This window comes from Anolis sagrei, chromosome 2 (genome assembly GCF_037176765.1).
Source record: "Anolis sagrei isolate rAnoSag1 chromosome 2, rAnoSag1.mat, whole genome shotgun sequence".
Classification (NCBI taxonomy): domain Eukaryota; kingdom Metazoa; phylum Chordata; class Lepidosauria; order Squamata; family Dactyloidae; genus Anolis; species Anolis sagrei.
In genome coordinates this window covers 95,464,542-95,492,480 of record NC_090022.1, presented here as the reverse complement: position 1 = coordinate 95,492,480, position 27,939 = coordinate 95,464,542, and the positions used below count along the sequence as shown (strand labels likewise).

Genomic DNA, 27,939 nt, shown 5'->3' with positions numbered 1-27,939 from the left:
ATCAGAAAACACAGTATTTTCTGTTGGTCATGGGGATGCTGTGTGGGAACTTTGGCCCAATTCTAACATTGCTGGGGTTCAGATCGCTCTTTGATTGTGGGTGAACTGTATGTCCCAGCAACTACAACTCCCAAATGTCAAGGTCTATTTTCCCCAAGTCCACCAGTGTTCACAATTCGGGCATATTGAATATTCATGCCAAGCTTCGTTCAGATCTATCACTGTGCTCTCTGGATGTAGGTGAACTACAAATCCAAAACTCAAGGTCAATGCCCACCAAATCCTTCCAGTATTTTCTGAATTCTGTGTGCCAAGTCTGGTTCAATTCCATCATTGGTGGAGTTCAGAATGCTCTTTGATTGTAGGCGAACTATAAATCACAGCAACTTCAACTCCTAAATGACAAAATCAACCCCCCTCCCCCCACTCCACCAGTATTCGGATTTGGGAATATTGGGTATTTGTGCCAAATTTGGTCCAGTGAACGAAAATACATCCTGCATAACAGATATTTGCATTATGACTCATAACAGTAGCAACATCACAGTCATGAAGTAGCAACGAAAATAATGCTATGGTTGGGGGTCACTATAACATGAGGAACTGTATGAAGGGGTCAGGGCATTAGGAAGGTTGAGAAGATCTCTAATGTGATCTTCTTCTTCGCCTCCTCCTCCTCCTGTCTTCCACTTTCCTAAGCATCCCTGTGTGTGACAGCTCCCACTAGGTTTTCCTCCGTGAGGAACTGCACCCGGAATCAATAAAGTGGCCTTGGAGAAGGAACGTAGACAAAACAGCCTTTTTCTATAGGGAGGGGGGAAGACACAAGGATTGTCTCTCTCTGACACACACCAAAATATCTGCAAAAGAAACCCGCAGCGAGGGAGCTCCGACGTGGTCCGGGGACACGTGTACACGCATCCACACGCACGCTCCCTGCTCCTTGACGCGTGTCCCCCTCTCAGCCGACCCCCTGCTGCCTTCCCCGGCTTCCGATTTCCCTTCCTTTCCCCCTTCAGCGCGCCTCCGCTGCTCCCTCTTCCCTGCAGCCTTCGCTTTACATTCAGCCTTGAGCTTTCTCTGTGTGTGTGTGATGCGTGCGCAGCTGCTGCTGCATTTCATTCATAAAAAAAGCCACCCGACTCCCCCTCCCTCCCGCCTCACCCTCCTTAACTCGCACCCTTCCGGCCCCCCATTCATAATTGCGAGTGGCGCATGCGCTCCGGGGCGGCCGTGCCCACCCATTCATAGAACTCGGGGAGCCGGGCATGCGCAGAAGGAGAGCCTTGCCCTCCCATTCATAAAAATAGCCATTTTTTCCCAGGCAGCGGCTGTTGCGAGAGCGACGCGGCGGCTGACAGCGGCAGGTCAATTCCCTGAGAGGAAGCAGAGGAAGAGGAGGAGGAGGAGGAGGAGGGAAAGCAGGAGCGCTTGGAGGGGGAGCCCGTTGCCTCTTCTCCCACTGCTTCTGCTCCACAGCTGGCGCTCTGATTCGGATTTAGGATTAACTCGCCCTAAGAGCGATGGTCTTGGCTGGATCCCTCAAAGTAAGTCCGGGGCGCCAATTCAGGGGAAACGGGGAGGCGATTCGGGTTGACCTTCTGGGCAGTGGAAGGTCCGTGGGATTGGGCTCTTTCCATTCGCGTGACTGCGATCTCTCCCTTCCCCTGGCAGAGTGGGTGCGCCTTGGAAAGCCCACTTGGCGCCCTCGGGGTCCAGCTGGGCGGGAAGTGAAGGCCTCCCCCCGCTCCAGGGCGAAGGCACCTGATAGAAAAGCCCCCTTTGCCCTTCCTCCTTTGCCCCCAGAGCCCTGCTTGCCCTTTGCCAGGCTGCCTTGGACTTCCCTCTGCGCCCAGACCTTTGCCCGCTTCGCTTCGCCCTCTTTCCACCTCATCACACTAGAGAACGAACCCACTTTCAATCCGGTTTCTGCCTCCTGCAGAATGACGGGTTTTGTAGTTTAGAGAGGCTGCCCAAGGCTTCTCCCTAAACTACAAACCCCCAAATTCTAGAGGAGACATAAACCGGGTTTAAAGCGGATTCATTCCCTTGTGATGTAGTCCTGGCTGCTTCTCCGCCTCTTGGCCTCTCCCCTTCCTTCTTCGCCATCTCTGTCGCTTTCTCTCCTCTGATGGCGCAGTTGGGCCTGGAGGGAGAGAGGGGCCAGGGAGACCCTTCTGCGCAGGAGAGAGGGCCAAGGGGACTCCACGTCCCACTGGGAACAATGGGCAGCCTGTGACTTGACTGTCACAAGGGTCCCTCCTGTCAAAAGGAAGATGGAGCTCCTGCCTTATGGGAAGATTATAAACTTGGAGCCTTTGTAGGCTCCTAACAGCCTCAGGCCCCTTCGTTTAAGCGGCTGAGGGGGAAAAGGAAAGGGCCTGAGGCTGTTAGGAATGGTGGGAGTCAAAGTCCAAAACACCTGGAGGGAAGGCCCAAGTTTACCCAGGCCTGCTTTATAGGGACACTAAAGCAGTTCTTTCTCAACCTTCCTAATGCCACAACCCCTCCTCCTGTTGTGCTTGACCCCCAACCATAAAATTATTTTTGTTGCTACTTCAAAACTGTAATTTTGCTCCTGTTATGAATCGTCATGTAAATATCTGATATGCAGGATGTACATTCATTCACTTGACCAAATCTGGCACAGATACCCCAAATTTGAATACTGGTGGGGGTTTGGAGGGATTGATTTTGCCATTTGGGAGTTGTACTTGCTGGGATTTATAGTTCTCCTACAATCAAAGAGCACTCTAAACTCCACCAATGATAGAATTGAACCAATCTCGGCACACAGGACTCCCATGACCAACAGAAAATACTGGAAGGGTTTGGTGGACATTGACCTTGAGTTTGGGAGTTGCACTGTGGGCTCAGACAGTGATGGATCTGGACCAAATTTGGCACGAATACTCAATATGGCCAAATGTGAACACTGGTGGAGTTTGGGGAAAATAGATCTTGACATTTGGGAGTTGTAGTTGCTGGGATTTCTAGTTCACCTACAATCAAAGAGCCTTCTGAACCCCACCAATAATTGGGACAAACTTCCCATACAAAACTACAATGACCAACAGAAAAATACTGTGTTTTCTGGTGGTCTTTGGTAACCCCTCCAACACCCCCCTCATGACCCCATCTTGGTATTTGGGAGTTGTAGTTGCTGGGATTTCTAGTTCACTTACAGTCAAAGAGCCTTCTGAACCCCACCAACAATTGGGCCAAACTTGCCATACAAACCCCAATGATCAACAGAAAATACTGACCTCCGGGTTGAGAAACTAAAGTCTTTCTGCTTACAGCCTCCTCTGATAATATGGGATTTAAAAGGCCCCAGGAAAGGAAGTGGCTTGCAGAGATAGCTGGATTGGGTTGAGAAATGCTCCCTTCCTCCTCCTTGGGCCTCTGGCGCTGCTTTTCCCTTCCTCTCCCCCCCCCCCCCCCCATCACTAACCAGTATGTTTAATATTTAACCTGGCTTCCTCTGTGCGGCCCTCTTTTTGAAAGGGGCCTTGTGAACATGTGTGCACTGAATGGCAATGATCGGGATCCCTTCCGCCGATCTCCTTGTCCCTTGAATATAGAAACTAATAATGGAAAGGATTATGGAGTGTGTATGTATGAAGGGTTGGAATCCTTTGGGGGTTAGTAAAAGTGCTGCCTATATAGAAATCGAGGCTTTGGTGTGCCACATGGACTGGCAGGCCACGTGAAGGCACTTTGAAGGTGATGGCCTTTAATATAGGCATGAATGACAGAAAGGGGTATGAGGTATGTATGTGTGACGGATTGGCATCCTTTTGAAGTTGCCCCCTCTGTTTAGTAAGAGTGTGGCCTAAATAGAAATCTATGCTTCAATGTGCCACACAGACCGACAGGCCTAAGGTGATACTGCCACGTTAAGGCACTTTTAAGGTGACTTTGAAGGTGAGAGCCTTCTTTTGCAAGGAGGAGACATGTATTCAGCTCTTTTTCAGTATACTTCGGAGCCAGTGTTTGATCAGGCAAAGTGGTCTTATCTTTAGAAGCCTGCGATTGGCTTCGTAAAATGGCAGCCGTAAGCCTTTTCGAGCCTCTTGCAATATTGGATTTTTCCAAGCCTGGAACAAATGGAGCATAAAATTCAGGCAAGGGATTTGCCAAACTTCTTCTTCCTCTGCCTTTTGACAAGTGGGGCCGGGACCATTGTGACAAATAGTCAAAGGGAGGTTTGAAGGCTGGCCCTTCATCCTTACTCAGAAGTAAGACCTGCAGAAATCTGTGTGCCTAGGAAGCATGCTTCGGATTAATGTATTGTCGAAGGCTTTCATGGCTGGGATCACTGGGTTGTTGTGAGTTTTCCAGGCTGTATAGCCATGTTCCAGAAGCATTCTCTCCTGACATTTTGCCTGCATCTAAGGCAGGCATCCTCAGAGGTTGTGATGTCTGTTGGAAACTAGGAAAATGAGGTTTATATATCTGTGGAATGATGTCCAAGGTGGGGGAAAGAACTCTTGTCTGTTAGAGCTAGGTGTGAATGTTTCAGCTGGCCACCTTGAGAATGCCTGCCATAGATGCAGGCAAAACATCAGGAGAAAATGCTTCTGGAAGATATCCATACAGCTCGGAAAACTCACAACGACCCAGTGCTTCAGACTGTCTGTGCGGAAAAATCGCCTGGCACTAGGCAGCTCAACCATTAATAGTCTGCATTGACGGAAACTTGGATCCGTTTGTCATTTAGAATACAGGCATTGTTTGGAATATATTGAGAGACAATCAATTCCCAAGAAGAAGCTGAATGCTTTCCAAGGGTTTTTTTTAATCCATCATGTGAATGAAAGCACAGAACCGTTGGCTGCAATTTTCCAAAAAGCATGTGGGTCAAGCCACCCTAACTTGAGACTTGCCCAATCACCCGTGTTCATGTGGTTATCTTGCCTTATATAAATGCAGGGCATCTTTCTTCCTCCTAAGCCATCTAGCTCAACTGTTCGGTTTCTCCCAAAAGGCGAGGCCGCTGCCTCAAGGCCACTCCATTTTCTTGAATCTGTCAGGAAAAGGAAAAACACAGAGTAGCTGACAGACGAAATCTGAAACCACTTTGCTTGACTCTAGGATGCTGTTCAGAGCTAATCGGATGGACCGTGGGGATGGAATGTAATCTTTCACCACACACCTGCCGATCTGTCTCAACCCTCCTGGTTAATCTCTTAACACCATTGGGTGCTAGGAAAGGTGGATGCTGGCACTTCTCTGCACACACACACACCATCTCACTTATTCCTGAGTGTTGACAAGGGAGTTGATTCTTGTTAACAATTGGTCCTTGCTTGAGGTCGATCAGCTTTGGTCAGTTCTAAATAATCTCCTTTCTCCAAGTGGAATGTGAATAAAGGGTTCCTTCAAGGTTTTCCTGCGGCGATTCTGATAATCTGCCATTAGTCAACCTTTAGTTTTTAAGCTACTGTTTACACAGTTAAGCCCTGCTCAGGTGAGAGGGAATGTGGTTTTTTTTCCCTTCTGGCATGTCGCAGTAAAAAAGAGTGATTCTGGATCTGAACTGGGTACCTTTAGTTCTCCATGTTGGAACCACCATGGTTTGAGCGTTGGAGTTGGACTCTTGCAAACAGGGTCCAAGTTTCCTCTTGGTCACCCACTGAATGACCTTGGACAAATCATAATCTCTCAGCTTCAGAGGGACACAAAGGCAAACCCTGTCTAAAGAAATCTAGCCAAGAAAATCCTGTGATATGGTTGCCTTAGGGTTGCCATAAGTTGGAAACAACTTGAACGCATACAACAAGCCCCTCCATGTATTGCTTAACATGTTCCCATCATCATCATCACCTTTGTTCATGCTGGCTATAGCAGATGGGATTTGGAGTATAACTACATCTGGAAGGACACGTGTTCCATCCTTGTTTAAAATCTGTGAAGGAGAACTGTTTGAGAACAGGCCAAACATGTGTTTAGAAGCTAAAAGTAGGTAAAGGTAAATGTTTCCTCAATGTTAACTCTATTTGTGTCCGACTCTGGGGGATAGTGCTCATCTCCATTTCTAAGCCGAAGAGCCAGCGTTGTCCGTAGACACCTCCAAGGTCATGTGGCCAACAGGACTGCATGGAGTGCCCATACCTTCTCACTGAAGTGGTACCTATTGATCTACTCACATTTGCATATTTTTAAATTGCTAGGTTGGCAGAAGCTGGGGCTAACAGCAGAAGCTCACCCCTGCTCCCCAGATTTGAACCACCAAGCTTTCAGTCAGCAAGTTCAACAGCTCAGCAGTTTAACCCACTGTACCACTGAGGCCTCCATAGAAGCTAGAAATGAATAGCAAAATCTAGAAAAATTAGAATCAAGATGTACCATTTGCTTGTTCTTGCAGGGTCCTTCTTTGAAAGCTCATCATTCGAGTGGCACTGACAGCAGATTAAGTCTTTGTGGCAATAAAAATGGCCACACAAAGTGTGAGGCAGTGTGTATGTGTGTTTGCTTGTTCTGCTAGATAGTTGATTGGAAATCCTGCTGTTCTCCATGCTGAGCAGTCCTTCTGCTTAACTGCCCTGCTTGGATATAAATGAGAGGCTGCAGCCATGACCTTGTCAAACACTACGGCTAACTGGAGTGATGGTTGTGTGTTTGCTTAGAAATGAACCTGCTGCAGCGTCTCCTTAGTACCGTATGACAATTGCTTGACCCTTTGCTAACATTTGACAGGTAAGTTGCATCTGGTATCCATGACTGCACTAGAAATGTGCCTCTTGAGCTGGTTCAAAACAACAAGAGCATCTCTTCGGATTCTTTCCCCGTTTCCTTGCTTGTTTCCAGAAGCCCTTTGTGCGAGAGGAATAAATGCTTTCTTATTCCTTCTCAGTCCATGCCAGGAGTCTCTGGGACATTCAACAAGAGCAGTTCAAGTTTCACAGCAATTGCACGTTTACTGTGTTCAAGAAGGTTTCTGTTTTTTCTTCGTCAGGTTTCTATTTTAAGAGAGGAGAGAATGTAACCCAAATTATTATTGTTGTTATTATTATTATTTATACCCCACTTCATCTGTTCCAGAGGAGACCCAAAGTCCCCATACTTTCCTATTGTACACATTTTATGGCTCAAAGATGGGATATTGCTTGTTAGCAACGAGTAATTTATATTTCGTGCCTAGCCCCACTTATAACAATGGTGGAACCACATGGTGATTATAACTTAAGGAGGGATAACATCACCCTTTTTGTAGTGAAGCCATAACGTGTAGTTATTTGTATAGTTACAGGGATGTGGTTTCATTACACAGCAGAAGAATATCCCATTGTTTGAGGGAAACCTTATGCTCTGTTGTGGGTATTGAGAATATGAGCTGGCCAAGAGGGCAGTGGATTTTGTTCCACAGCCAGCTTTAACAATCAGATGGGGGATTTTAAAGAAAGCAAAGTAAATGCTGATCTTTGTGAACTTGAAAAATCAATTATTTTTGAAAAGTTTAGCATGCTAGTACACTAGTATTGACCTTGAAGTCATAAGTGCAAAAAATTACTTGAAAGAAGTAATGTCAACCCTTTACAGTGGAATGCCATAACATTATTGACTGGAGGAAAGTACAATATAATTCGACATGATGCCACATGAATGTATATTGTTTTTAAACTGTCCACTTTAAGATGTTGTATATTTATTGGTTTTGTTTTATTGGTCTGGATATATGTATTTGGAGGGGCCCAGTGGTGGAGTGGGTTAAACTGCTGAGCTGCTGAACTTGCTGACCAAAAGGCTGGAGGTTCAAATCTGGGGAGCGGGTTGAGCTCCTGCTGTTAGCCCCAGCTTCTGCCAGCCTAGCAGTTCGAAAACATGCAAGTGTGAGTAGATCAATAGGTACCGCTTCTGTGGGAAGCAGACCCATAGCCAGGATTTTGATTTGGGGGAGGGGCTGAGTTTGATTCGGGGGGGACTCAGGATCTACCCTAGCAAACCTTTTGTATCATTAGCCCAATACCCCCATGCATATGGGATATATTGAGCATGGTGATCAGATCATGATATGAATAAAAATAACAGTTTAAATAATGTACCAGTAAGGCTTCCTTGCGGACCACCCTGAAAATTTCGGGGGGCTGAAGCCCCTCAAGCCCCCCCCCCCCCCGGGTATGGGCCTGGTGGGAAGGTAACAGCACTCCATGCTGTCATGCTGGCCACATGACCTTGGAGGTGTCTGCGGACAATGCCAGCTCTTCAGCTTAGAAATGGAGATGAGCACCAACCCCTTGACTTAATGTCAAGGGGAAACCTTTGCCTACTTATATGGATTCAGATTGTTGTTTGTATGACATTAATATGTTATAAGCCACTTTGGATGAGAGAGAAAAGCAGATATTATTATCATTATTATTAATTGCCCCATCCTACATTGGGGTGGGGTAGGCACAATTAATCAAAATCCATTTATCTAAAACAACAACGACGATAGTGCATCTACATTGTAGAATAAATGCAGCTTGACACCCCTATAACTGCCATAGTTCAGTACTATGGAATCTGCGAGTTGTAGAGTTACAAGGTCTTTAGCCTTCTCCGCCAAAGAGTGGTGTTGTGTCCCAAACTTCAAATCCCAAGGTTCCGTACGATTTAGTCATGGCAGTTAAAGAATGCTGGTGGCACACCAAACTAAAACTCTCATGTTGCCACAGCACTAAACCACATGACAGTTAAAGCAATTCAAATTGTATCGGTTCTATAGTGAAGATACCCCGTAAGAGATTCCAGAATAATAAGAGAGACCAAGAACCCTCCTGAATAAGTGTCAAGAGTGTACATACATTGCCATTTATGTGGCTTTCTCTTTATATTACAAAGTACGGTATATCACAAAAGGAAATGAGTTGGTGATTAGCTTAATGATTGCACCAGTTAGCTTTAGCAATGGAAGATCCCATGCGTTTGGGAAGAGGAAGAAGGTGTGGGAGGTCTAGGAGGACAGGCTGGAGGCCATTCTTCCCCAGATTTTAATGTTATCTGATCTGATCTTAAAGCAAACTGGTTAAGCACAGCTTCCCTTTTCAACTGATATGAACAGACCTTGAGAAATCTTTGGCTGGGTAGTACTCCTTAGTTTCTTGAACAGGCTTTTTTCATGGGATTCACTTTAAGGTAAAGGTAAAGGTTTCCTCTGATGTTAAGTCTAGTTGTGTACAACTCTGGGAGGTGGTGCTCATCTCCATTTCTAAACTGTTGTCTGTAGACACCTCCAAGGTCATGTGGCCAACATGACTGCATGGAGTGCCCTTACTTTCTCGCAGAAGCGGTACCTATTGATCTGTCACATTTGCATGTTTTCGAACTGCTATGTTGGCAGAAGCTGGGGCTAACAGTGGGAGCTCATCCCGCTCCCCAGATTTGAATCGCTAGCCTTTTGATCAGCAAGTTCAGCAGCTCAGTGGTTTAATCTGCTGTACCACCAGGGGGCCCATAGGGATTCACTTTACCACGATAAAAACAAAACCCCTTTTACCTGATAAAGAGGCTGGGGGTCCTTCCTCATATCCCTATATCTCAGAATATCAAGGCAGAAAATCCCACAATATCTGCTTTGAACTGGATTATCCAAGTCCAAACTCAGATAATGTGGAATTTTCTGCCTTGATATTCTGGAATATAGGGCTGTTGGAAGAGGCCTTAAACATGGGTGAGTTTTGGACAATCAAAGCTATATTTCAAGACTCAGGGTGCTAAGAGGGCATTGAGGAATGCACCAGGGTGGGGATAGTTTGGTTTGCTAAAGTATTAATAAATGTAAATAAATGTAAATTGTATTATGTGTAAGGATTTCAGCCTGGCATGGCTACAGGTTGCTTGGGGGTCTTTGGGTGGCACCTTGTCAGGGATGTGGCCATGGATGCCACGTGCCTTGACTTTAGTCAGACCAGAGAGGCACAATATCTAGAGGTACATCCAAACTGTAAACTTAATGCAGTCTGACACCACTTTAACTGCCATGGCTCAATGTTGTGGAATCAAGACAGCTGTAGATTTATAAGATCTTCAGCCTTCTCTGTCAAAAAGTGCTGGTACCTGGCCAACTATAATTCCATAACATTGAGCTAAGACAGTTGAAGTGGTGTCAAATTGTATTAATTCTACAGCGTAGAGCCAACTGAAGTCTTGTCAGAGGCTAGGCAGTGGTTCTCAACCTGTGGGTCCCCAGATGTTTTGGCCTTCAACTCCCAGAAATCCTGACAGCTGGTAAACTGGCCTGGATTTCTGGGAGCTGTAGGCCAAAACATCAGGGAACCCACAGGTTGAGAACCACTGGACTAGGGTATCAAACCAAGCAGTGCTGAGGTTTTATTTCAAACTTCATGTATTTCTAGGTAAGTTGAATCTGTCACAAACGGTTGCAGCATAGAGTGTTCTTCTTTAAATATACAGCCACTCAGCCAGCCTCTCTTCCGGGCGCCCTATTCTCTTCTCCTTTCCTTTGATTTTCTGCCTGCCCTGAGCAATTAGTGGGCATTTTATGCCCAGTGAGCATGCTCAGCCCTTAGTGGGCTGTTTTGGGGTTAGTTTATCTCCAGTCCTTTGGAGGGGGGTAGTGGAGGTGTTTACTGCTTTTCTGGAAATCTTGGTGTTTTCCCAAGTCTGCTAATCACAGAGGGGAAACCCCCTGCTATGTAGGAATGTACAACCAAAGCACTCCCAACAGATGGCCAGCCAATCTCTTTAAAAACCTCCAAAGATGGAGACTCCATCACTCTCTGAAGTAGTGTATTTCACAACCACCAGGAAGTTGTTCCCAATGTTATCTGGAATCTCTTTTCATGTGGGTTGAATCCATGGCTCCATGCTTTCCTCTCTGGAACAGCAAGAAAAAAGCTGGCACTGTCTTCAATATAACATCCTTTCACATATTTAAGCATTACTCTCATGTCACCTTATTTTCTTCTTGTTGTTTAGGCTAAACACCCAATTCTCTAAGCTGCTCCTCATAGGGCATGGTTGCCAGATCTTGTAACCATTTTGATCTGCGCTTCTCTGGACATAATTCCTTCTTGAATTATGGCTCCCAAAACTGGACACAATATTCTAATCCAAGCAGAATAGAGTGGGACTGTAACTTGTTTGTAGGGGTGATTTGAATGCAATATTCCTGCTTCTTGGCAGGGGGTTGGACTGGATGGCCCATGAGGTCTCTTCCAACTCTGATTCTAGGATTCTATGATTCTATGACTATACTATTGATGCAGTCTAGAATTGCATTGGCTTTTTAGCTGCCACATCACATTGTTGTGGTCTATTAAAACCCCTAGATCCTTTGACATGAGCTATTACCTGTTCGTAAAAGTAGAGGTTTCCTCTTGACATTAATTCTAATCATATCCCACTCTGGGGGTTTGTGCTCATCTCCATTTCTAAGCCGAAGAGCTGGCGTTTTCCATAGACACCTCAAAAGTCATGTGACCAGCATGACTGCATGGAGTGCAGTTACCTTCCCGCCAGAGTGGTACCTATTAATCTACTCACATTTGCATGTTTTTGAATTGCTAGGTTGGCAGAAGCTGGGGCTAACATTCGAACCGCTGACCTTTTGCTCAGCAAGTTCAGCTGCTCAGCAGTTTAACTCGCTGCATCACCGGGGACTCCTCTCCTAAACTAGTATTTGAATACAAACACATTTCCTCTGCTATGAAAGGGGTACTCATTTATTTGGCAATTGTCTTCATATGTCACACTCGAGTCATTTTCATTCTATTTGCAGAAAATTTTGTATTCTGACAAGTGTTTTGTTGTTGTTTGGTACAAAGGACTCTCCCATGTGCTGTTACAGTGGGGCTGGTGGTTCTGTGAATCACTGAATCCATTCTCTTCTCATCTGATTTTTTAAAAATGCTATCCAAAGGGTTGAATCCTATCCCCAAAATATGTTCAGCATCTTGAGCAGCTCCATTAAGTTCAGTCTAAAACCCCGAGCATTCACAATCAGCCCCACTGACTTCAGATCCATTTCTAATCAAATATGGGGGATTCTGTGCCATCTCTGGCTAACTATTTAGGTTTTCAGTTATTCTGACAATGGATTGAGCTACTCAAACTAGTTTCTTTTAGGTGCAACTGAAAAACTCCCTATTTCAGAGTGCAAAGTGTTCCCAATGGAGGTTTATCACAACTCTGAACCTGAGGCTAAAAAACTAGGCAATCAACCTGTGGACATGTGCTGCTATTTTTACAGCGTGCGATATGGTGTAATGGTTTGAATATTGGACTAAGACTCTGGAGGACAAGGGTTCAAATTCTCATCTGGCCAAGGAAATCTACTGAGGCCCCTTCCAAACTGCCAAAAGATCCAGATTATCAAAGGAAATACTCCACATTATCTCCTTTGACTCCAGCAAAGGATCACCGCCTTGTCGGGGCGCTGGAGCTTGAGCACCTCAATGATGTCATGAGCGAAACCGTGAAGGGCCACCCAAGACGGGACGGTTGTGGCAGAGAGGTCAGACCAAGAGTGATCCCTGGGGAAGGCAACGGCAAACCACTCCAGTATCCTTGCCAAGAAAACTAAATGGACCAGTACAACCAGAGATATGTCGGTATGCCATTGGAAGATGGGACTCCCAGGTCGGAAGATGGCCAAAATGCTACTGGGGAGGAGCAGAGGATAAGTTCAACTAGCCCCAGATGTGATGACGCAGCTAGCTCAAAGCCGAAAGGAAGGCTAGCGGCCGACGGTACTGGAGGCGAACGACTAATCCGATGCTCTAAAGATCAACACACCATAGGAACCTGGAATGTAAGATCTATGAGCCAGGGCAAATTGGATGTTGTTATTGGTGAGATGTCAAGACTAAAGATAGACATTCTGGGGGTCAGCGAACTGAAATGGACTGGAATGGGCCACTTCACATCAGATGACCACCAGATCTACTACTGCGGACAAGAGGAACATCGAAGAAATGGAGTAGCCTTCATAATTAATAAGAAATTCGCTAAAGCGGTGCTTGGATACAACCCAAAAAATGACAGAATGATCTCAATTCGAGTGCAAGGAAAGCCTTTCAACATCACAGTGATCCAAATATACGCCCCAACCACAGCTGCTGAAGAAGCAGAAGTAGATCAGTTCTATGAGGATCTGCAGGACCTACTGGATAATACACCAAAAAGAGACATTATTTTCATTACAGGAGACTGGAATGCCAAGGTGGGAAGTCAAATGACAACAGGGATCACAGGCAAGCATGGTCTGGGAGAACAAAATGAAGCGGGACGCAGGCTGATAGAATTCTGCCAGGAAAACTCGCTGTGTATAACGAATACTCTCTTCCAACAACCTAAAAGATGGCTTTATACATGGACCTCACCAGATGGTCAACACCGAAATCAGATTGACTACATCCTTTGCAGCCAAAGGTGGCGGACATCCATCCAGTCGGTGAAAACAAGACCTGGGGCTGACTGTAGCTCAGATCACGAACTTCTTATTGCCCAATTTAGAATAAAACTAAAGAGATCAGGGAAAATACACAGACCGGTTAGATATGATCTCACTAACATTCCTAGCGAATATACAGTGGAAGTGAAGAACAGATTTGAAGGACTAGATTTAGTAAACAGAGTCCCAGAAGAACTATGGACAGAAGTCCGCGACATTGTTCAGGAGGCGGCAACAAAGTACGTTCCAAAGAAAAAGAAAACCAAGAAGGCAAAATGGTTGTCTGCTGAGACACTGGAAGTAGCCCAAGAAAGGAGGAAAGCAAAAGGAAACAGTGAAAAGGGGAGATATGCCCAGTTAAATGCGCAATTCCAGAGGTTAGCCAGAAGAGATAAGGAACTATTTTTAAATAAGCAATGCATGGAAGTGGAAGAAGACAACAGAATAGGAAGGACAAGAGACCTCTTCCAGAAAATTAGAAACATTGGAGGTAAATTTCAGGCAAAAATTGGTATGATAAGAAACAAAGATGGCAGGGACCTAACAGAAGCTGAAGAGATCAAGAGAAGGTGGCGAGACTATACAGAAGATCTGTATAGGAAGGATAACAATATCGAGGATAGCTTTGTCGGTGTGGTGAATGAATTAGAACCAGACATCCTGAGGAGTGAGGTTGAATGGGCCTTAAGAAGCATTGCTAACAACAAGGCAGCAGGAGATGACGGGATCCCAGCTGAACTGTTTAAAGTCTTAAAAGATGATGCTGTCAAGGCGATGCATGCCATATGCCAGCAAATATGGAAAACACAAGAATGGCCATCAGACTGGAAAAAATCAACTTATATCCCCATACCAAAGAAGGGAAATGCGAAAGACTGCTCAAACTTCCGTACAGTGGCCCTTATTTCTCATGCCAGTAAGGTAATGCTCAAGATCCTGCAAGGAAGACTCCAGCAATACATGGAGCGAGAGTTGCCAGATGTTCAAGCTGGGTTTAGAAAAGGCAGAGGAACGAGAGACCAGATTGCCAATATCCGCTGGATAATGGAGAAAGGCAGGGAGTTTCAGAAAAACATCTACTTCTGCTTCATTGACTATTCTAAAGCCTTTGACTGTGTGGATCATAATAAATTGTGGCAAGTTCTTGGTGGGATGGGCATACCAAGCCACCTTGTCTCTCTCCTGAGGAATCTGTACAAGGACCAAGTAGCAACAGTCAGAACTGACCACGGAACAACAGACTGGTTCCAGATTGGGAAAGGCGTACGGCAAGGCTGCATACTCTCACCCAACCTTTTCAACTTGTATGCAGAACACATCATGCGATGTGCGGGGCTTGATGAATGCAAAGCTGGGGTGAAAATTGCTGGAAGAAACATCAACAACCTCAGATATGCAGATGACACCACTCTGATGGCCGAAAGCGAGGAGGAGTTGAGGAGCCTTCTAATCAAGGTGAAAGAAGAAAGCGCAAAAGTCGGGTTGCAGCTAAACATCAAAAAAACCAAGATTATGGCAACAAGAATGATTGACAACTGGAAAATAGAGGGAGAAACCGTGGAGGCCGTGACAGACTTTGTATTTCTAGGTGCAAAGATTACTGCAGATGCAGACTGCAGCCAGGAAATCAGAAGACGCTTACTTCTTGGGAGGAGAGCAATGTCCAGTCTCGATAAAATAGTGAAGAGTAGAGACATCAGACTGGCAACAAAGATCCGCCTAGTCAAAGCCATGGTATTCCCTGTAGTCACCTACGGATGTGAGAGCTGGACCTTAGGGAAGGCTGAACGAAGGAAGATCGATGCTTTTGAGCTGTGGTGTTGGAGGAAAGTGCTGAGAGTGCCTTGGACTGCGAGAAGATCCAACCAGTCCATCCTCCAGGAAATAAAGCCCGACTGCTCACTGGAGGGAAAGATACTAGAGACAAAGTTGAAGTACTTTGGCCACATCATGAGGAGACAGGAAAGCCTAGAGAAGACAATTATGCTGGGGAAAGTGGAAGGCAAAAGGAAGAGGGGCCGACCAAGGGCAAGATGGATGGATGGCATCCTTGAAGTGACTGGACTGACCTTGAGGGAGCTGGGGGTGGTAACGGCCGACAGGGAGCTCTGGCGTAGGCTGGTCCATGAGGTCACGAAGAGTCGGAGACGACTGAACGAATGAACAACAACAACAATCTCCTTTGAACTGGATTATATGAGACTACACTGCCATATAATCCAGTTCAAAGTAAATAACCTGGATTTTCTCTGGCAGTGTAGAAGGGGCCTGAGTGACCTTCAGCAAGTCAAACTTAGAGGAAGGTAATGGCGAACCTCCTCCTTCCTTGGCAAGAAATCCTTCCAAGAAATCTGCATGATAGGGTCACCATAAGTTGGAAATGACTTGAAAGCACACAGCAAGATGTTCTTAAGAGTGTTTGACTTTCTTCGCAATCTCTGAGTTTTAACACTTGGCAGCTCTGAACAAGACCCAATGTTCCCTAGAGAAAGGGAACTGCCAATATAGGCTTCCTTATTGCATGGATCACAATTTATATTCCCTACAGCTTTTAACAGGGAATAATAGGAGTCTTGGGTACAGAAGAATCACTATTAGTTTAAAGTAGTACATTGCTCACTGGATACAATTGTTTTTGTACCCCCCCCACTTTTTTTTTCTTTTCTTTTCTTTTCTTTTTTTTTTTTGCTTCACTGGGAGCAAGTATGAAACTTTGCATAAGATAACCTTCGGATTGAACCAATACTCCAGGGTAGTAGTGTGTACCTCAGGCGTGGGCATAAGTGACTGAGAGGAAAAAGGAAGGGGCCTGAGGCTGTTAAGAATTGTGGGAGTTGAAGTCCAAAACACCCGGAGGGCCAAAGTTTGCCACAACCTGGTGGAAAGCTGCATTTTTGTGTGTCTCCCTTTTCTATTTTTCTCTGAGAGAAGCAGAGAAAAATAGAGCTGTTTTCTTCACTCGCTGAGATGAAGCATCATCCTATGTGCCAGGGTTTGGTTGTCATCGTTCATACAGTCTGTTGTTATGTGCCTCCAAGTCATTTCTGACTTACGATGACCCTAAGTTGAATCTATCATGAGGTTTTCTGGGGCTGAGATTGATTGACTTGCACAAGATCAGCCAGTGAGTTTCAATGTCTGAGCAGGACATTGAGCTCTGATTTCCAGAGACATAGTCCAATGCTCAAACCACTTCACCTTGATCTTTCTAAATAATTGTTTCCATTGGTTACCATTGTTTCTTTCTTTCCTTGGAAGTCCCTCGCAGTACAGTACAGTGGTCTCTATCTTTTCTTACAGGAAACAGTTGGCTTTTAATAATTCTTTTTTTTTCCATCCGAGGTACTACATGGTTAAAAGGGACAAAGGAAAGACACATTATTTGAAAAAATAATAATATGAAAATTGAATTAAAAGCATATCGTATCTTAAAGTGTGGCACACACTCATTGAGAATAAATTCCCTGGCCAACAACTTGGTGCCAAAAATTTCATGAATCACAAAGATAATTTTCATTTTAGGTTAATTGAAGGATGGACCAACAATACATCTGAACACTGGGTTGCTGTGAGTTTTCCGGGCTGTATGGCTATGTTCCAGAAGCATTCTCTCCTGACATTTTGCCCACATCTATGGCAGGCACCCTCAGAGGTTGTGAGGTCTGTTGGAAACTGGGCCTAATTTTTAACAGATTTCACAATCTCTGAGGATGCCTGCCATAGATGTGGGCCAAATGTCAGGAGGGAATGCTTCTATAGAACATGGCCATACAGCCTGGAAGACTCATTGCAACCCACTGATTCTGGTGATGAAAGCCTTTGACAACACATCTGAACACTGTTCTAAATTATTGAGAGATGGATTAATATAAACACAAAAATTCAGTATATAATACTAATAAATATCTTAGGGCCTTTCCACAAAGCCCTATAACTCAAAATATCAAGGCAGAAAATCCCACCATATCTGCTTTGAACTGGGATATCTGAATCCACACTCAGATAATGTGGGATTTTCTGCCTTGATATTCTGGGATATAGGGCTGTGTGGAAGGGCCCCAAGATTTCTCCAGCATGTGAAGGAATTTGAGAACAAATGAAAACTGTAAGAGCCAGTGTCACAAGCCCCCAAAAGTAGGGAATTCATATTTGAATAGCACTGGTATATGTCTTCTTATCTGTGGGGAAGCTATTCCAAAGCATGAGCAAAAATACAGAGAACATTCCTCTTGTTATTGATTAGGAAACCCAGGGGCCAATATGAACAGTATGGGTAAGCCAGAACTGCTGGAAATTCTGGCTTAAAGTGTAGATGAGGATGCCAGTTTGGCACATGAAGCTCAATTTATTTCTGCTTCATTACTCCTGCCAAAATGAGTAGCTTTAAGAAAACTAACAGGAATATCCACCCATGGTTTGGATCAGTTTGGATCTTTAGTTTGTTGCTCTCTTAACAAACCAAAATCAACAGTCAGGATGGTAGAGGGTCCATGCTTTGTTAACTGACAGAAGAAACTGACTGAGAGCAATTTAGGAGCTTCCTTGTTCCAGCTAAAACAGTGGCTCTCAACCCGTGGGTCCCCAGGTGTTTTGGCCTGCAACTCCCAGAAATGCAGCCAGTTTACCAGCTGTTAGGATTTCTGAGAGTTGAAGGCCAAAACATCTGGGCACCCACGGGTTGGAACCATTGAGCTGAAGGATACTTCTCACCATTTCCCTACCTATTACCACAGTGTCCATTGATCAGCCCCATGATCCCTCAGAAACAGGATCATGAAATGCAAACATGAGTTATGAAAATGGGAGTATATTTGCAATCTGACCAAAACATGCAGTTGGAAAAGTAATGATGTAGAGCTTGGAAAACGGAAGAAAATCAGTCACACAAGGCTTGTTGTTTATTAAATAACACAGACTTTAGTGCCCAGTTTCAAAACTAACTGCCTAAACCATATTAAAACAACAGCTTTGTTTTGACTAGAAACTCCCTTTCTCCTTCCTGTTAGAGCAGATAACACTTTGTCAACACGTTGTATATACCCTTGATGTATTTAAGCTTCCCTTTAGATGTAATTTGCTTCCTATGTTTCCTTTACTTTGGGCATAACAATGAAAGGGCATAAAATATATGCTTTCTATTCAAACTCACTGTGCAAAATAATCTTGATATATAGGTTTTACTTACTTATTAATATTGTTCCCAAAGACCAGTCATAGAACAAGGATAGACAAAGCGCAGCTTGTGGCTCGCACATGACTGCTAGATCCCACTTTTGTAATCCTTGAACCTCTCCAAGCTCCTCTCCATTTAAAAGTGTGAATTGGGAACACCTCCCGCCCCAATTGCATATGAGAATGAATGCAAATTATTGACCACATAGTTGCTTGCCCTTGGTATAGAAGCATCAATTGATGGACAAATACGCCATTACATGACTTGTCTTTTGAATAATGATTTAATTATTTCCTCTTTTTGTGTATGTTGCACCCCACTCAGTTTTAATCTTTCAGTATTTGATTTTTATGTTGGTAAAAGTAAAAGGTTTCCCCTGACATTAAGTCTAGTTGCGTCTGACTCTGGGAGGTGGTGCTCATCCCCATTTCTAAGCCAAAGAGCCGGCATTGTCCATAGAAACCTCCAAGGTAATGTGGCCAGCATGACTGTATGGAGCGCCGTTACCTTTCATTTGAAGCAATATCTATTCATTTACTCACATTTGCATGTTTTTGAACTGCTAGGTTGGCCAAAGCTGGGGCTAACAGTGGGAGCTCACCCCGCTCCCTGGATTCAAACTGCTGACCTTTTGGTCATCAAATTCAGCAGCTCAGTGGTTGAACCTGCTGCGTCTATTTTTGTCTCCTGCAGCATCACAGAATCCTAACCTTATCTGGGTCATGCAATTTATTTATTTATTTATTTATTTAGTACACTTGTATACCGCTAATATCTCAGCCTAAGTCGGCGACTCATTGCGGTTTACAGCATTTAAAAACAACAATATTCCAATTAAAATATAAAAACACATACATATACAATACACAGTATTGGGCCACCAATACAGACCAATGCATCTCTTAAGTCAAAAGTCATGCAAGGTGACATCAAACCTGCAAACAGGGCTAAGTCAACATCCCTTGGCTTCCCAGTTTGACAAACAAATGTTTGGCTAAACCCACAGTTTTGTCCTATGTAGACTAGGTCCCACTGAAATCAATAAGATAATTTGGTTGTGACTAAGCAGTCCCATTCATTTTTATTGGGCTTGCGCTAGGTAGGGCTCATGTTGGATTTGGTCTCCAGATATAATTCCTGCAAGAATTTCAGCTGAGTAAATGCAACAATACTGAAAAAAGGTGTTGTTTCAGCCACCTGGATAGTTGTATTCCCTCTTACAAGTAGAAGTGTTGCTCTCTCTTGCATGGTCTTTATGTCTTCTTTGTTTCAATTATTGGCTAATAGACCTATCTTCAAGTGACCCAGTATTCTCGTATGTGGGCTAGTAGTACCTGCCCATGGTTATGTACCTGAAGGGAAGACCACGGGAAATGACCCTCTCTCTCCCTACCTGGGCTGTTTGGAGGGATGGAAATTACATAGAACAACAATATTCCCTTTCCTTGCTACATGTATAATTGAGCTGCAATCACCTATCATTTGTGAGCTTTTCAGTGAAAGCTGCATTATGAATGGGGAGCCCTTACTTGTTTTCAAACTAGATAGTTGTCTATTATTACATTAGGAGATGATCAATGCCCGAATAGTTCTGAGGGTGCATCTACACCGTAGAATTAATGCAGTTTAGCACCACTTTAACTACCATTGCTCGGTGGTATGGAATTATGAAAGCTGAAGTGTTTACAAGGTAGTTTGCCTCCTCCTTCAGAAGTGCTGGTGCTTCACCAAACTATAACTCCCATGATTCCATAGCATTGTTGCAAACCTTTTATTGAGCTTTCCATGTAGGGTCTGAGTTCTCTTAAGATGAGAAACATTTAAATACTTATTCTCCTATTTGCATCCCAAAGTGGTGGAGTCCAGGAAGAACTGTGGTGTCTGGGGTTTCTACATATGTGAATCACATATGATTTTAGGGGTGTTTTTTCACTCAAGCGTTCAGGGTGGTCTTCCTAGCCAAAGCTCTATCTGCAGTTTAACCAAAAGTTTGACGTTCAAAAGATTTATGCTGCAGTTAAAAGCATATGCTCATCCCTTTTAAAGACTGGTTTAATTATTTCACTGACACTGAAATAAAGGTTAAATAGACTGCCTTCTTATTGCTTTTACCTTTCTCTGTCAACTTCTACACCATTAGCAATCAAGGTGGAAGCCCAGCTTCATTGCTAAAATAATTTGCATCTTTAAAAACTGAATTCCTTTTGGTTATTATTCAAACACATAATAAGCCCTCTATACAATATTCCAGAGGTGAATATTTCCAACATAACAAATACCTCCAAATTCTTGTTTATTAACAATGAAGTTTTGGATTATTGTATAATGGTTGGCATTTTAGTCTAGCAAACCTGGAGGTGGCATCAGGTTGAAGAAGGATTTTTCTAATGGACTGAAATCAAGTGTGATGATGCTTTTAGAAGCGGAGCTTTTAAGGAATTTATCTCCTGCTAATCTTTACTCGGAAGAGTGAGATGACCCAATGCCAACGTATCATGTATATTCCAAGGAGCACCCGGTTAGGTTACAACCTTGTGCCGGCAGGACCGAATAGGTTACACAAAGAAGGGAACCCAGAGTTGTTATGGTATTTCTGGACTATAATTCCTATTATCCTCAACCACCAAGTATGGACTGAAGAAAGGACTGGAGATCTAGCAGTTCCATGCCAAACAGCCTAGCGCGATAAGGCCAATTTACAGCAAGCCTGTGTTTTTCTCACTCCTTGTATCTTTCCAATCCTGCACCTGCAATGATGAGATTAACTACAATTAAGACCCATTTCTACACTGCCATATAATCCAGATTATCAGGTCAGATAATTCACATTATCTGATGGATTATACGAGTCAATACTGCAATATGATCCAATTCAAAGCAGATATTTTATATGGCAGTATAGGAGGAGCCTCAGTCTTACATCTGAATATTCAAGTATTATTAATCAATTTCTAAGTCCTTTTTCAACCTGACATAGTTAAGGATTCCAATGTGATATTAGTTCTATAGCCAGGGATTCATGGTCTTAATAGTTATGGACTGATGTTCAACCTTCCTAACCTCAAAAATTAGAACGAGTGCTTAACGTAGTATGTGTTTAAGGCATTGAATCATTGCCATATGGAAGCCACCTTGAATCCCCCTAGAGGTAGAGAAAGGCAAGGTATAGATAGGGTAAATAAATAAATAAATAATCCTACTTCCATTTCAGGTTCATAAAATATCTCAGAACAAGCTCAAGACTGGATATTATGCATAGCTGGGTTTTACATAGACTTATATAGATAACATGGTTTTAGTGTCACTTTTAGTTGGGATTTCTGCAAAAGGTTAATATGGTTACCCCACTAAAATTTTGCACAGTTCACAAGTCGAGCAATTTGCCATCCCACTGCAATATTTGTGTATGGCTGTCTCTTTTTGATTTGCTATATTCCTTTTATTTGAAGAGGCCAGAGAGGGGACCAAATTTTTTAAAAAGCCAATTCAGCACCTTGATAGGGTTCTTTGAGAGAAAGGCTTCTCTGGGACACGCACAAGAGGTCAGGGTCAGGTTGTAAATGCTGAAGTTTAATTATAGGAAATCAGTATCAGGAAAAACTAGAATGAGTTATGTATTTATCATAGCAAATATCTGAAGATGCTTTGAACTTTGGCACCCACCCTTTTGATTGTCATTTGAAGGAAAGAAACTGCCATGGAGAGTTAATGTACTTCATCAGAAGCTAATAATATTCAGCCTGGTCACACCTCTTAAAAGCACTTTTCTGGGGAATGGCAAGGGTTAGTCACGGCTTTGTCACCTTACCTTTCCTTGCATATTCTTGCCATGTGCCCATGCTTGGCCAGGGAAGACTGAAGCACAAAGCCTGTTCTTCTATCCCTTCTTCTCCCACACCCTGACCTCTCATGTCAGAGTTGAAATATAGCGTAGTTTTTATTATTATTATTATTTCACATAAAGGTTCAAAGCTTTCCAAATTATAGTTTGGAGATTCTGAGATTAGTAGTTAAAGTAGTAATACGTGTCTTACATGAGAATCATTCATTTCTAGAAGTGTAGAGTCAAATAATCTCTGACACAAAGGTTGCTTAGACTTAGCAGGTATTGTTAAAATTGTCATCATAATACAGGTACATAAAGGGTGGAAACTATAACTGGCTCCTTGACTGGAAACAGCTCAACTAATGACAGTTTGCTGGAACTAATATCTGGACACTTTTTCTCTCTCCTCTTCCACCTCTCTTTCAGGACCCTTAAAAGCCACCTTTCCTGGAAGTGAAGAGGACAGCTTTGAGCCATGGAGCCTCGGATGCCGCACAATCTCACCATGGTTCCCAATGCCACCATAGCGCAACCACTCCTGGACAGCCGGATCCCCTACAGTAGGCTCCAGCATCCCTTGACCATCCTACCAATCGACCAAATGAAGACCACACACATTGAGAATGACTACATTGACAATCCTGCCCTGGCCCAGCTGGCTGCTCAGAAACACCCCCTGGGCCACCATGAAGCCCCCCACCCACCACGGTGTGAGCCAGATGTCACTCACCCATGGATCTCTTTCAGTGGGCGACCCAGCTCCATCAGCAGCAGCAGCAGTACATCTTCAGATCAGAGACTTCTGGATCACATGGTGCCAGCTCCAGTGGTAGAGCAGTCCTCATCTTCATCTTCCTCCCCAAGGCCTATCAGGATACAGCCCAAGGCCATGAACTTAAAGCCCATTGATCTGAAGGGGCTGCCTGCTTCTCCAGAACTAGACAAGCACTTCCTGCTGTGTGAAGCCTGTGGGAAGTGCAAGTGCAAGGAGTGTGCCCTGCCCAGGACTCTGCCCTCCTGCTGGGTCTGCAACCAGGCCTGCCTGTGCTCAGCCCAGAACCTGGTCAATTACTCCACTTGCATGTGCCTGGTCAAGGGCGTCTTCTACCACTGCACCAATGAGGACGATGAGGGCTCCTGTGCCGACCACCCTTGCTCCTGTTCCCACTCGAACTGCTGTGCCCGCTGGTCCTTCATGGGTGCCCTCTCCCTACTCTTCCCATGTTTGCTCTGTTATCTACCAGCCACTGGCTGCGTGAAGCTGTCCCAGCGCTGCTATGACCAAGCAAGCCGGCCCGGGTGCCGGTGTAAAAACACAAACAGTGTGATTTGTAAAGCCTCCCCTGACCGGAAAGTTGGCAGCAGGCCTGAGAAGCCATTTTGATCTCTGGGGAGACTGAGTAGCAGGCGGGAACATGTAGAAATGCATGACAGGAAGCAAGAGTTTCATAACCTGTGTTGCAAGTAGAATGTGTTTGCTTCCCACAAACAAAGAAAACAAAATGTATTCCCAGGAACTGAAGCACTTTGGAATATTCAGGGTTGTGGAAGAGGTGTGATCTGTACTTGTTGAACAGAAAACTTAAAGGTGTGTTTAAATATTTTACAGAGCAAAGGCAGATATTTACTCATAGGGCAACTGGTAGGCTGCATCTATTCTGGTCCTTAGTGTTCGGGGATGGCTAAGTCTACGTACTGCAAAGATCATTAACCATAGGCTTACATCTAACTGGAACAAGGATATACATATAGCCCAGGAGTCCCATTTTAAATTTAATTTTTACTGATAGGCTGCTGGCAGGAATGGGTTGAGCTTCTCAACATGCATTTGCCTATCATTTTATTCCCCATTAAGGGTGTGTCTGCATTGTAGGATTAATGCAGTTTGATACCACTCTGACTGCCCTAGATCTGTGCTGTGGAATCCTGGAAGTTGTAGTTTTACAAGGTTTTTAGCCTTGTCTGCTAAAGGGTGCTTATGCCTCACCAAGCTATGAATCATAGGATTCCATAGCATTGAGCTTTTTTTAAAAAAAATGTCAGGAGTGACTTGAGAAACTGAAAGTCACTTCTGGTGTGAGAGAATTGGCCGTCTGCAAGGATGTCGCCCAGGGGATGTCCAGATGTTTGATGTTTTACCATCCTTGTGGGAGGCTTCTCTCATGTTCCCGCATGGGGAGCTGGAGCTGACAGAGGGAGCTCAACCTGCTCTCCCTTGATTTGAACCACTGACCTGTCAGTCAGCACTTTTGCTGGCACAAGGGTTTAACCCATTGCACCACCATCATTGAGCTATGACACTTAAAGTGGTAACAAACTGCATTCTCTAGTGTAGATGCACCATAAGTAAGCTATGCATGAATGCTCACACACATGCAAATAATAAATGTCTTTCTGTATGTTCAAGATTTTTAGATATTTTCTGGAACTGCCTTGGTCCATATAAATCCATATAAATCCATAGCAGATCCTACTTGGTGCAACCACAAGCTACAGGATAAAAAAAATTAGGTGCACCAACCCCTTGTTTGTAAAAACTTATTTAGAAACTCCTTTTTTCCCCTTCTCTACTTTTTTTCTTTTCTCTATCTTTTAATAATACACAAAAATGTATCCTAAAAAGGCATGCTCTGTTTCTTGTCTAGCCTCATCTGCCTTTATGAAAGACACTGAGGCTGTGTGTGGATGAGAAAGGAAGGGAGGGAGGGAGAGATGAACCTTGTTTTGCCCATGCCTCCAAACGTATGACCAGGCAGTCAGCTGGACATAGCCTATTGACTTCAATGCGGCTAGCACAATATAAAGCATTGATTCTCAAGTGCCAAGGCAAGCCTGAAAGATAAAGTTTGCTCAGCTAATTTTCCACCTGTGGGAACATTTTGAGGCAACATAACTCCTCTTAACAATGCATTTGGTTCTGAGCACGCTTTTTTGTATCAATGGATTCTGTTTGCTTGATCAAAGAGCCAGTTCAGGATATTACATAATCTAATACCTCACTAAGACATGAAAGCGGGGAGGAGGCAGCAAAAAGCCTCAATGGCACCCATCTCACAAATATAAATTAGCTTCCCTTGAAATAATTGAAAGTAGATAAACTAAAGTTACACATGCCTTTAAGCTGGGGTTTTTTTAATCCCTACTTTGCCCATCCTCCACCTTGACTTGGAGGGTCAATGCAAACGAACATGGTATATTTGTATATACATTGGTTTGTTTTTTAAGTTGGCATCAGTGCAACCCTGGGCTCTCATGAAAGGCAGATTTGTTTAGGGAAGAATGACATTTGCTCAGTATTTAAACTCAGATTTACCATTGCTGCTCAACTTTTGGTTCTTCTGTATAACAGCATAGCTTTGTAAATACAGAGGAATTTCTCAAACATCTCTTTTTGTGCTAAATACTTTGTGGCAAAGGGGAAGGAGAACTCATGGTGTGTAGTTGGTACAGATTACCCAGTTACCTGCCTATACTGTGCATCCTCCGTTTTGTACTTTTTGGATGTTTTGGGCCACAGCTCCTATCATCCTCAGCCAGCCTGACTATCCTACCTGTGGATGATGGGTTTGCAGTGCAACAGGAGTGCACTGACCCCACAAAGGCCAATCTATATGCTCCTATCTGTGCAAATTATTTCATGGGGGGGGGGGGCTGTCATGTTTCATTTGTCAGCTCAAGTGCTCATAATTGAGACCAGTGCTGCATTCTCTTTTTAGATGGGTGGGAATCCTGTAGTCCTCTAGATGTTATCAACTACAACTCCCAGTATTCCTTGCCATTAACTGGGCTGCTTAAGGTTGATGGCAGCTGGAGTTCAACAACTTCTAGACCAAGTATGGGCAAACCTAGGCCCGGAGGCCAAAGAGAGAGGAGGGCTCAATTCTCGGGCCCTCCTCTCTCTCAGCATCCTATCTTTCTTTCTCACTTTCCTTCCCCCTTCCCTCCCTCTTTCTCCTTCCCTTCCACCCTTTCATCCTTCTCCTTTCCTTCATTCCTTCCCTTCCACCCATTCACAACTCCCTCACTTTTGACTTTCCTGCCTTCTCTCTTTCCTTCCTCCTTTCCTCCCTCCCTTCCATCCTTTTCTTTCACCTTTTCATCCTTCCCTTTCACCCTTTCGTCCTTCCTTCCTCCCTCCCTCCCTCCCTCTCTTTCTTCCTTTCTTCCTTCCCTCTTTCTCCTTCCTTCCTTCTTGTCTTTCTTTCCTTCTCTCTTTCCTTTATACTTCCCTCTTTCTCCTTCCATTCTTCCCTTCCTCCCTTTTGACCTTCCTTCCTTCTCTCTTTCCTTCCTCCTTCCCTTCCTTCCTTCCATCACCAGGCCGCCAGTCCTCTTAGCAGGGGGAGTGGAAACGTGCGGCCCCCAAGTTAGAAAGTTTGTCCATGCCTGTTCTAGACTCAAAAGGATATATGGTTCCCACCCCTATCTTAAAACGGATTCAGACTACCCTCTTGATAACCAGAAGGTGCTATGCAAAAAACAAAGAATCACTCCAAAATATGCCAAATGGGCTGGGCATTTTGTACTATGCCAAATGTGTTATGTCAGTGTGATCTGATATAATGAAATAGTCATGGCTGAGGGCTGCCCTCTTTCATTCTGCAAGGAGTAGGTAAAACCCACAATATGTTCTCATGCAAATAGATTAAAACTGATAGAAGGGAACCCTGCCCCTCTTCCCCTCTCTGGCGGGCACAGGGTGTAGAGTTGTTCACTTTTACCTTTATTATTTTTACTTGTGTATATATTTATTGATTTTTCATCTTTTTTATATTTATAATACTTGGCAGTTATATATATAGTATGTCACAGCAAAAAGGGATGCTACACCTGTGCTGTTGAGGACAGATTCATATAGCTTGGCCTTTGCTGGGAACGCCTTCCCCTTGCAATGAATGGGAGAGGGGGTACAAGCATTCCAGTCCCATTCCCATTCAATTCAGGGGAGAGGACCTCACAGGTTCCTACCTGAATTATACAGAATATCTTATAAAGACATTCTTGCACACATCTGCAGGAGTGGAAGAAGGAGAAATACTGTCAAATGTTTCAATCTGTTTCCAAATGATGGCAAAGCATCTTTTTAACTAGTCTGATCTAGAGTTGGGGAACTTCCCTTTTTGAGCTATTTGCCTCCAGAATCTCTCAGTCGCTATGGCCATTCCTCCTCAGCACTGGGCATGCTGGCTGGACTTATTAGGGGATATAGACTGAAAAGTAACTTTTCTAAGTTCTGTGTTGCTGAGCATGCAAAAAATTTGCTCTACTATCTACTACCCAAACCAATATTACCATTTTTTTAAAAAAATCATTCCTGTCAATGTGAAACAATGCCAGTTTAAGCAATTGCAAATTCTGAACGACCTGGCTTCCCACGCTTAATAAACAGCTGGGTCAAACTCTTTGAACATACATATCCACCCAAAGTATCTCTATATTTGTTTAACAGTGTTACTTTAACAATACCCCCCCCCCCCCATTTACTATATAGAATTGTATGTAAATGTAAAGGCTTCCCCTTGACATTAAGTCTAACCC

The 27,939-nt window shown here is 44.0% G+C and overlaps 1 protein-coding gene and 1 long non-coding RNA gene across 3 annotated transcripts; one reads left to right on the top strand and one right to left on the bottom strand.

Moving 5' to 3' along the window:
- The first annotated feature begins 1,277 nt into the window (after nucleotides 1–1,277).
- On the top strand, nucleotides 1,278–27,698 carry SPRY4 (sprouty RTK signaling antagonist 4). The gene is made up of 2 exons (XM_060765192.2): nucleotides 1,278–1,547; nucleotides 22,828–27,698. The coding sequence occupies exon 2, from the start codon at nucleotides 22,877–22,879 to the stop codon at nucleotides 23,783–23,785; it is 909 nt and encodes a 302-aa protein (XP_060621175.2). The 5' UTR covers nucleotides 1,278–1,547; nucleotides 22,828–22,876; the 3' UTR covers nucleotides 23,786–27,698.
- LOC132768854 (uncharacterized) lies at nucleotides 4,944–23,252 on the bottom strand. 2 transcript variants are annotated; one of them, XR_009630764.2, is made up of 4 exons: nucleotides 23,132–23,252; nucleotides 16,636–16,747; nucleotides 10,701–10,825; nucleotides 4,944–5,029 (listed from the first exon to the last, which is right to left on the bottom strand). It is a non-coding gene; the product is annotated as an uncharacterized lncRNA (long non-coding RNA). The 2 variants fall into 2 exon arrangements; XR_010909183.1 differs by lacking the exon at nucleotides 4,944–5,029 and adding an exon at nucleotides 6,878–6,965.
- Nucleotides 27,699–27,939: the final 241 nt, after the last annotated feature.